Source organism: Dipodomys ordii, unplaced genomic scaffold (genome assembly GCF_000151885.1).
Source record: "Dipodomys ordii isolate 6190 unplaced genomic scaffold, Dord_2.0 Scaffold131, whole genome shotgun sequence".
Lineage (NCBI taxonomy): Eukaryota > Metazoa > Chordata > Mammalia > Rodentia > Heteromyidae > Dipodomys > Dipodomys ordii.
This window is the reverse complement of record NW_012267347.1, coordinates 1,112,221-1,123,186: the sequence shown is the minus strand read 5'-3', so window position 1 is coordinate 1,123,186 and position 10,966 is coordinate 1,112,221. Positions and strand designations below refer to the sequence as shown.

Sequence of the window (10,966 nt, the reverse complement as noted above, 5' to 3'; positions counted from 1 at the left end):
TAACCCCTCTGTACAGTATGTTCACAAATAAAATAAAATAAAATTTAAAAAAAAAAAAAAGAAAAACTTTCAAGAGTCAGGTGACCTTAAGGACCAGGATTTGGATAAAATCCTTCTAATTGCAGGACTTGGACATTTAACATTTATCTCTATAGGCGTGTGGCACAGTAGAAACTATAACAGATGAGAACTCACCCTCTCAAAGATCCCTGTGGCCACTCTAGAGTAGAAAGAAGAGATAAGGCCAAATTCCCTTCTCAGGAAAGTTCCAACATTCTTTGAAGTTGAAGTTGCTCCTCTGTTTTCACAGGTCCCTCTTCATCTGAGAACTTGACACTTTGCTCCAGAATGGGCTAAAGGCTCCACTACCCGCAACTCTAGCTTCACCTATCTTTTTCTTAAATCACTGCAGCCCAGCACTTAGCCTGGAATTGACACACTCTGAAATCAGAGAAGGGAAGCCCATAACATAAGCTCAACCCTGCTCCTTGCTTGCTTCTAGTGAGGCAAATACTTAGTGTTTTGAAGTCCAGCCAAGAAGATTTGCAATGATGCTGAGAAATCTGTGCTTCTGAAATCAAAATGCTAGAAGGCACAGGCCAAAAATATCCACCATTCACTTAACTCATCTTCCAGCTTATTTGGGGAGATGCTAAAGGAACATGTGAAAAGAACAAAGTGTCTATTGCTCCCCTGCTCGTGCACTCTGGGCTAGCTCTGCCTGGCCCGCAGGAAGTGAGTCATATACAAGACACACCAACAACCCAAGGTTAAAACTTCATCAAATTTCTTATTCTCTAGTGAGAAAGACAGCTGAGAAATAGAAAGAGTGAAGACATCTGTGTTTTAGGACAGTGGATAGGGAAAAGAAGTTTTTTGTTTTTTTGTCTTTCATGTATTGTTTTTTTTTATTGTAAAGATACTATACAGAGGGTTACAGTTACATGAGTGCGGTAATGAGTACACTTCCTCTTGAACATTGTTACCCCTCCATTGTTGGGAAAAGAAGTTTTTAAAAGCCAAGAAAAAATAAACAGCTCGGTGCCACTGGCTCACACCTGTAATCCTAGCTACTCAGGGGGTTGAGATCTGAGGATTGTGGTTCAAAGTCAGCCTGGGTAAGAAAGTCTGTAAGATTCTTATCTCCAATTAATCACAGAAAAAGCTGAATGTGGCAGAGCACTAGCCTTGAGCAAAAAGGAGCTTAGGGACAGTGCCCAGGCCCAGAGTTCAAGCAAAAGAAATAAATAAACATAAAAAGGTAGAAAACACACTGTCCTGTCCTGCCGGTGAAGAGACAGACATGTCAAGTTTCTCCAGGGAGCACCAGCAATGGGCCACTTTTGCTCGAATATGGTATCTTTTAGATGGGAAAATGCAGCCTCCTGGCAAACTGGGTACTGTAGCATAAGTAAACCTTCAGGGATTACCTAAACCTATGCCATCAACTGAGTGACTGTGGAGACCATGTTGTCATAATGACCACAAAGCATACTGCATTTTCTGGAAACAAATGAGAACAAAAAGTATATTCCTCTTATACTGGCTACTCTGGTGGATTTAAACAAGTAACAGCTGCTCAGCTTCACCAGAGGGCTCCAGTGGCAATTGTGAAATTGGCTATTTATGGCATGCTGCCAAAAAACCTTCACAGGAGAACAATGATGCAAAGGCTACCTCTTTTCCCAGATGAGGATATTCCAGAAGCTATTCTTTTTTTGATGTTTTTAAAAATATATTTATTGAACTATAAATGTACATTCAGTAAAATTCTGTTAGGACTTGATAAATGCAGTCATTCAAACCCACCAGTCATGTTGCAAATTCATTTTTAAAAAATCCTTTATACTCCCTTGCAATCAACTTGTCCATCAATAAAGGGGTGAAGAAGTCAAATCTGTTTTGGATAACTTGTCTTCAGGATCTTCAATTCTTTTAAGCACCAAGACCAAAGAGGGCTGCGCGGTCGAAAGGGGGCCAGAAGCTATTCTTAAGAATTTAGTGGAAGAGCTTCCTCAGCCATGGAAAGTGCCCAAATAACTGGATAAATATACCCAGGAAGAAATAGAAGCTTTCCCAAGAGTGTGGTCTCCACCTGAAGATTACTGGCTGTAGGAGAGTGGCAATTACAGAGGTGGTTAAGCTGCTTCTTGAAGTTTCTCTGACTTAGGGCAAGGCTGGAACAAGGTGGGCACCAGGATGAAGCCCACCAAGGAAGGGCTGGTCCTTCTTTGGGAAATTGCAATAAAATGCATTATTTTATTTAATCTGATTTAAATGTCATAAATGAGGATAATAAAATTGCCTATTTGGTTAACTAAAATAAAATTTTAAAAACAGGTAGAAAAATGTTAGGAAGAAAGGAGTAGAGAAAAAATTAATACTTTTCTGGCCAAGGACGAAACAAATCTAATATAAATATAGTAACCTCTCAGTTCTCAGCTGGATATGGTGGTACCTGCTTATAATCATAACACTGAAAAGCAGAGGTAGGAGAATCATGAATATGAGGCCAGACAAGGCTATATTGTAACCTTGTCTCAAACCAACAAAAAATAACCTTCTAAGACATTTTTAAAGGAAATTTCTTCCCATATTCCTTTATTTCCCCTTCCTCCACTTCTTCTGCTTCCTATTTCTGTTCCTCTTCTCATTACCACAAGTCCTAAGAACTTCTTCTTCTTCTTTTCTTTTGGGGGGGGGGGCCCGTTGTGGGTCCTGAACTCTGGGCCTGGGAGCTGTCCCTCAGCTCTTCAGCTCAAGGCTAGCGCTCTACCACTTGAGCCACACTCGCCACTTCCAGCTTTTTTCTTTTTGCTTATGTGGTGCTAAGGAATCGAACCCAGGGCCTCATGCATGCAAGGCAAGCACTCTACCACTGAGCCACCTTCCCAGCCCCAAGTCCTAAGAACTTCTAACCAATGAGAAGTAAATGACTGGCTCAGGGTAAGGGAGAGTTTGAAGAGTTTGCTATAATCATATTTGAATTCTAAAGAAAACAGTTGTGGGGCAGAGCTAATGGTGTCCCCATCCTGTCTGTACCAATAAAACAATGGAGATGATTTGGCATTGGGTGCCTTTTTAAAAGTTATTTACTTGCTTTTATTATTTTTTTTTGACGGTCCTGGGGCTTGAACTCAGGGCCTGAGCTTTGTCCTGAATCTTTTTGTGCTCAAGGTTAGATCTTTGCCACTTGAGCCACAGTGCTACTTCTGGCTCTTTCTGTTAATGTGGTACTAAGGAATCAAACCCATGGCTTCATGCATGCTAGGCAAGCACTCTACCACTAAGCCACATTCCCAGCCCTGCTTTTATTATTTTTAAGTAGGTACACAAAGGGATTTTAATTCAACATGTAAGTGTGTGAGTTTAAAGCATCTTGATCATTGTTACCACTGAAGAGGCCAAAAGTGTCAGTCATTACCAAACAAGAGTCACCATCATTATAAACCTGCAGCCCTGTCCTTCTCATTGCTCCAAACACTAAGGCTACAATGTAGCAGATGTGGATATTGACAATTTTTATTTGGTGCACACCAAAAAAGAATCCAAACACAAGCTATTAATTGATTAAGCCATATTTCTCTGTCTATTTTAAGAGGCCACTGTAAAGGGGCTGAGGGTTGGTGTGCTCCTCTGTTAGAATTCTCAACCCTTAAATTTTAAGCACAAAAGTATTTGAAGTAGAATCAACCAAATTCATAAAAACACCAGCCTTGAATGAATATGATTTACTCTATTTTCCTCTTATCATTAACATTCTAGTTACTAGTGAGTTGTTCTCCATCCTATGGACCCCATATTGGGAGAAGTCTGGGGTCCCATATCATGAAGCATTTAACAATAGAACAGAAACACAGCTGCCTCACTTATTGCCAGGCTATTGCTCCAACTAGTATGAGTTCCATATCCAGCCCAATCAAAAGCAGAGAAGTTTCCACACTGCCTAGGAGTGCCCTCCACCGCCGATACAGTGCTGGAACATAGGGAGAAGAGGAAGTGGTTATTAAAAATCTGCTGGTGTTACGATTTTGATATAAAGAATCCTTCCTTCACCTCCCCCAACAAAAAAAGATATTCATATATTGAACACAGTTCCCCCATTCAAACAGTGTTCATACGTGAGGAGGAGTCATTGGATCATGAGGGCTCTGCTTTCATTAATGGGTCGATCCACTGGTACATTCACAATTTACATCAAGTCTTGGAGGTGGGTGGAACTATGGAAGTTGGAAGTTATTTATTGGGGGCATGTGTTAAAAGGTATGTTGCCCTAGCCTGTTCCTGACTGCCTCTTCTCTGATTCATAGACTCCATGAGAGTGTAATTTTGCTCTCCCATGATCTTCCTCCATGATGTTTCAGCTTTGCTAAGGGCCTAAAAGCAAAAGTATCTCCCTACCATGAACTATAATCATAAATCAAATAAATTCTTTCTTAGTTAAGCTGGGTGTTCTTTGGAGGTGGGGCGGGTGTTATTCCATTGATGAAAAGCTGATTAATACAGCTGGTGGCCCAGAGACATTATATGTTCAAATCCAGGCCTTAAGTTTTGCACTAGAACCAGAACATACATACATACATACATACATACATACGTACGTACATAGGTACATACATACATACATACATAAACATAGAGAGAGAGAGAGGAGAGAGAGAGATGGGTAACTCATGCTTATAAACTTAGGTACTCAAGAGTCTGAGATCTGAGGATCATGCTTCAAAACCAGCCCTGTCAAGAAAGCCACAAGACTCTTATCTTAATTAACCACCAAAAAAGCTAGGAGTGGAACTATGGATAAAGTGGTAGAGTGCTAGCCTTGAGCAGAAAATAACTCAGAGATAACACCCTGACCTTGATTTCAAGCCCCAAGACTGACCAAAAGAAAAAGTAAGTCTTTTCTTAATCCATCTCCTGTTAAGATCTCTAGCATCAGCTCCTGTCCCTACTCCATACATATATATCCCATGCACCAAAACTGAAAAAACAGCTCACTGCTTGTTCATGACTGCATGTGCTCTGGAATACTCAATGTAGATTGTTCTGATACCTCATAAACATCTGTCCAACCTTAGACTCCATCTCAGAAGTTACCTTTACCTTTCTTACAGTCACTGCCCTGACACCTTGAGCAGATTTAAGTGCTCTCATAAATTCTACTTATTTTTAGATGGTTTTTTTTCTGGTTAGTCATGGGGTTTGAACTCAGGGCCTGCGTGATGTCCTTGAGATCTTTTGCTCAAGGCTAGTGTTCTATCACTTTGAGCTACATCTCCACTTCTGGTTTTCTGGTGGTTAATTGGACATAAGTTTCTCACAGATGGGGCTGGGAAGGTGGCCCAGTGGTAGAGCACTTGTCTTGCATGACTGAGGCCCTGGGTTTGATTCCTCAGCACCACATAAGCAAAAAGAAAACAAGCCAGATGGCACTGTGGCTCAAGTGGTAGAGTGTTAGCCTTGAGCTGAAGAGCTGAGGCACAGCGCCCAGGCCCAGAGTTCAGGCCCCATGGCCAGACCAAAAAAAAAAAGAATCTCACAGACTTCCTTGCCTGGGCTGGCTTTCAAGTGATCCTCAGATCTCAGCTCCCTGATTAGCTAGGATTATAGGTGTGGACTACCAATGCCCAGCTTTTAGTTTTGTTTTGTTTTATTTGTTTTGTTTGTACTACTAAGGGTCCAAATGAAGGGTTTCCTGCATGCAAGGCAAGTGTTCCACCATAAAGCTATCCCTTACTCCCTCATTTATGTTTCTATTGAACCTGACATACATCAGATAATAATTAGGACTTTGTATAAATGTCTGTCTTGATAGATGCTCCGTGTCTCCTGAACCTCTGCACTCGTACAATGTAGGTTCTCACTGAAGACTTCACTGGGAGTAAACAGGTGCACACTGGCCCATGCACTCTTACTAGTACACATTCCTTAGGCCACAGAAAAAAAAATGGCATAGGAGCCAGGTCCTAAGGGTCCCAATACTCATCATTTCCCATCACAGTCCTAGGATCTCCACTGAAAAGCTGCCTTGTGCTGATAGGGATGGCTAGGTAATGAAGGAGAAATCTCAGGGTCTGCTTGTAGCATTTCAGAAGCCTTTTTGCACTATGATTTGAGGGAGGGCTCTGTCACAAGACAGCATGCTTACTCTTGATAGTATTCATTCTGGGGAGAACAAGGAGTACAATCTCATCCTGCCTTTGGCCATTACTCCTCCCGATGAGACTAGAAGGAGAGTGTTATAATGATGCCAGATTTAAGGAGACATGAATGCTGCTTCAGATAAGAGCCAAGTATGCCTTCCCTGGCAATCAGGCCACAAAGCAGTCTACAACCACAGAAAGTGCTGTGATGCAGGGAGCAGGGGGTGGGGAGTGCAAAGGGACGTAGTCAGGTCTAGCAAATGTCCAAGACTCTTCTAGTAAAATCTTGAGTACAGTGTACATCTATGCATGCCCTGATAGGGCTGGATAAGAAGGCTAAACATTGGAAGTGGCACTAAACTCAAGTGGTAGAGCATTGGCCGTGAGCTGAAGAGCTGGGGGACAGCACCCAGGACCAGAGTTCAAGCCCCACAACCTACAAAAAGGAAAGAAAGCAAGAAAGAAAGTTAGACATCAGAGCTGGGTGCTGGTGGCTCACACCTATAATCCTAGCTAGGCTCACACCTATAATCCTAGGAGGCTGAGATCTGAGGATCACAGTTCAAAGCCAGCCCGGGCAGGACAGACCATGAGACTCCTATCTCCAATAAACTTCTAGAAAACCAGAAGTGGTGCTGTAGCTCAAGTGGTAGAGCGCTCGCCTTGAGCTGAAGAGCTGAGGGACAGCGCCCAAGCCCAGAGTTCAAGCCCCACGACTGGCCAAAAAAAAAAAGAAAAGAAATGTAAGTTAGACATCAGGTGAAGAGATATAATGGCTATATTTTGAGCTTTCTCAGCCCCCAAAAGACTTTGAGAGACATTTACTGAACACAAGCCTTGCCCTAACTACAGAGAGTGAATGTTTTATTCCCAAAGGCTGAGCAGACAGCATTTGAAACCTCAACTCTAGACTTTGGTCCTCAATAGTACAGTTCTCTCAGCATAGACAGAAGGTCCCATAGGTCTCATCCCTACCCCAACAAGGAGCAGGTTTACACTCCTGAATATACACACATTCACACTCACAACCCACACTCAGCATGTGCACATGTACACACACAAACTCAACTTTACGCACAGGCCCTTACCAGACTCACATGCTCACTGTTACATCCAGCAACTCTCATTCCAGGACACAAGGCATTGGCTGCTCTCTCATTATTAAATACTCTGAACTGGACAAATCCCACAGTAAATTCACCTAAAAACAAGTGACAGAAAACATTAGTTAACAAAAATGTTAGAAATAACTTCCTTGGAACCAGCTCAGAGATTTCAACATTCAGGTATACTAATAGAGCCCAGCACCACTGTAAATAATGCCTGGAGTCTCTCAGTCAAATGTTGGCTATGAAGGGTCTTTTCCAAACTCAGGAGCACATTAGCTGATCTTCAGAGATCACCCCTGGACTGCCAGATGCTTGTATGGAGAAATTCCACAATACACTGAGATCACCACTGAATACATCCAGGAAGTTGTACTAATTAGCAAACCTGTTCACACAGTTCAGATTCTCCATAATTTTAAAGTCTCAAATCCCAAATATAACTAATAAATGCTCTGAATGGTAAATCACAGGCTCAGCCTCTATGAAGGATAAGTTGCCAAACTTAGACTTGCACTAAACAAACTAATAATTAGTCCTCACAATGGACATAAAACTTTCCTGTCCTTTTGTCTCTGGTTCTGCCCTGTGCACATGACTCTGGCTTGGTCCTATCAAGGTACTAAGGGTTTGTTAATGGGACTCCTAGGAGTAATTCTGGAGCAAATGTCCCCAGTTCAAATGCTAACTCTCCTACCTATGCCTTCAGACAGTTCCTGACCTTCAGTGTTCCAGTTTCCTACGCTAAACATCAAGGGTAGCAGTGCAAATTAATGGAGACCATACATACAATGTTTATAGAAAAGAACCAGGCTGCAGGAAGTGAAAACTATCTATCATAACTTCTGTTAGTTTCCTGTGAAGAGGTCAGAAGAACTTTAAGGACTTATCTGTCTACGGGGTGAATAATAAGATGCTGTTTTCTGGACATTCCCAAAATCATAGACCACAAGTATTGCTGGACCATTGTCAGTCCAACACCTCCCTCCTCCATATTTCACTGGGAATCTCTACAAAGAATAGAAGAAGTCATTGACTAAGGAAAATAGCTTTTTTTTTTTTAGTTGTGGGTCTGGAACTCAGGGCCTGGGCGCTGTCCCTAAGCTCTTTTACTCAAGGCTAGTGTTCTACCACTTTGAGCCACAGACCCACTTTCCATTTTTCTGTTAGTTAATTGGAGTCTCATGGACTTTCCTGCCTGGGCTGGCTTTAAACCTCAATCCCCAGATCTCAACCTCCTGAGTAGCTAGGATTACAGGCCGGAGACACCAGTGGCCAGCCAGGAAAATAGCCTTGACTCTTCCAGGAATGCTGCTGTCTATAAAGGGGGAAAGTTGCTGTCTCAGCAACTGAGATTACTTCAAAACCAGACAAATAGCCAGTTGCTCATGCCTAAAATCCTAGCTACTCAGAAGACTGTTATTTAAGGATAGCAATTCAAACCAGCCCTGCCAGAATAGTTTGTGAGACTCTTATCTCTAATTAATTAACAAAAAAAAAAAAAACAGAAGTGGAGCTGTGGCTCAACTGATAGAGTACCAGCTTTGAGTAGAAAAAAAGCTAAGAGACAGCATCCAGGCCCTGAGACAGGCCCCAATCCTGGCAATAAAAAAGAAGAAAAACAAGAATCTTTTCCTTTTGCTATATGTCTTCAACACCATAGTCAGTTTCTATATTTATCTTTTCTCTTTCTCCCAATTTTCTCTCTCCCACTCTTGGTCCCAAGCTCAGAATTCCTGAGAGAAGCAGAAGAGAAGCAAATTCATTAGAAAAAAACAATGCATAGAAGAATGGCTCCTGGACAACCTCAAACACCTGCTTCTCTCTACACCCATGAAAACCAGACCCAGAGAACATCCTCATGTACCTGGTAGAGTCCAAACAGATTGTGTCCCAGATGCTGGAAGAATCCAGTGAAGGTGCAGTACCTCAGCAGGGAGCTGTTCCTCCAGTTCTGCAGGGGAGTCTTGTTGGGCACATGCCAGATGCCCAGGTCCTGGGCCTGGATGTCAAAGTAGCCAGGGTTCTAGAAAGAAACCAACAGTTATCCCGGCCCAGCCACACAGTCCCACAAGACTACAGGTCCACATGTGCAGCTCTCAGCTGACCTGATAGCTCTGGGTTCCAGGTGGACAGATAGCCAGCTATGTTCATTCACCTCTATTTCCTGCAGACAATAGTACTCTGGCAATACTCAAGTCCTAATGACATTGTTTGGAATAAGCTGAGATTCGAGGCATTCATTTCTCTCTTCTGTTATAACCCTACCTTCCAAAGCCCTCCTCCCAACCCATTCTCCTACATGCTGGTGGCCCAGCCACACTCAAGTCCTCACACTTGTCCAGCTGGGTAGAGGCTCGCACCAACCTTGTAGTCATCGCTTGTGGCTCCCTCTGCAGACCCAAAGAAGGTGTTATAGTTGGCCCAGTTGCCATTTCCCTCTGGGTAGTCTGCTCTGTTGCCCTGCTGACTGGACCAGCAATCACCTGCCATGCACCTCCCAGCCATGAAGTTTTCATGTACACTGGCCACCAGGGTCCAGCCACCGCCCACAGTGGTCATGTCACAGAAGGTCTGGTAGATGACTCTATTGTTGGTGTGGAGGAAGTACAGGCCCTCTGTGGAGAGAGCCAGTCCAGAGCCTCCCTGTCTGTGGATTCCTGGTCCATCTCATCTCCAAATCAGAACACATCTGGTAACTAGAAACATGGCCTAATGTCTCCTCTCTTGAATCCTATAACTTTGTTCCTGAGGTACTAGAATCTCCTTCAATCTAGAAGACCATGCTTCTGAGATTGTGATAGGACATAGGATTATCCAAATTCACAGTGGTAGTTTTCATAAAGTTAAACCCAGTTCTCAGATATCCAAACAATTCTACTCCTACCCAAAAGAATTGAAAGCAGAGATTTAGATTCACTAATATTTATTGCACTATTAGTCACAGGACCAAAAGGCAGAAACAAGTATTCCTCATCAGATGAATGGATAAACAAAGTATCCTGCATGTATAGAATATATAATACATATCACATATACTCATAAAATATTTAGATAAACAAGCAATGAATAAAAGAGAATTAATTATCCATGCTACAAGATGTGGAAACTAAAATAAGTATCCTAAGTGAAATACAGTAGACACAAAAATCCAAGTATCTTTGATTCTACTTATCTGAGGTAAGTAAAAGAGACAAATTAATGAAGACCATAAATTGAATGACAGTGACCAAGGACTAGAGGAAGGGAAAACATGAATTTATCACTTATTGACTATGGAGTTTCCATTTGGAGATACAAAAAAAAAATTCCTGAAGATGATGGTGATAGTTGATCACAACATTGTGAAAGTAATTCATGCAAAAAATTCATACACTTAGCCGGGCACCGGTGGCTCATGCCTGTAATCCTAGCTACTGAGGAGGCTGAGATCTGAGGATCATGGTTCAAAGCCAGCCCGGGCAGCAAAGTCCATGAAACTCTTATCTCCAATAAAACACTAGAAAACCAGAAGTGGCGTTGTGGCTCAAGCAGTAGAGTGCTTGCCTTGAGCTGAAGAGCTGAGGGACAGCGCCCAGGCCCAGAGTTCAAGCCCCACAACCGACAAAAAAAAAAAAAATCCAAGCCGGGCGCTGGTGGCTCACTCCTGTAATCCTAGCTACTCAGGAGGCTGAGATCTGAGGATCGCAGTTCAAAGCCAGCCCGGGCAGGAGAGAC

The 10,966-nt window shown here is 42.6% G+C and overlaps 1 protein-coding gene and 1 pseudogene across 1 annotated transcript in view; one reads left to right on the top strand and one right to left on the bottom strand.

The window, feature by feature from the left end:
- The first annotated feature begins 1,303 nt into the window (after positions 1–1,303).
- On the top strand, positions 1,304–2,180 carry LOC105996474 (annotated as a pseudogene).
- A 1,766-nt stretch (positions 2,181–3,946) lies between these two features.
- LOC105996408 (intelectin-1a-like) overlaps positions 3,947–10,966 on the bottom strand; it is a 27,469-nt gene continuing 20,449 nt past the window's right edge. Inside the window, exons 3-7 of the mRNA XM_013030489.1 lie at positions 9,617–9,867; positions 9,117–9,275; positions 8,148–8,259; positions 7,241–7,344; positions 3,947–3,976 (exon numbers count right to left, since the gene is read on the bottom strand). Of these exons, the coding sequence (XP_012885943.1) occupies positions 3,947–3,976; positions 7,241–7,344; positions 8,148–8,259; positions 9,117–9,275; positions 9,617–9,867 (656 nt within the window). The remainder of the gene's footprint in view (positions 3,977–7,240; positions 7,345–8,147; positions 8,260–9,116; positions 9,276–9,616; positions 9,868–10,966) is intronic.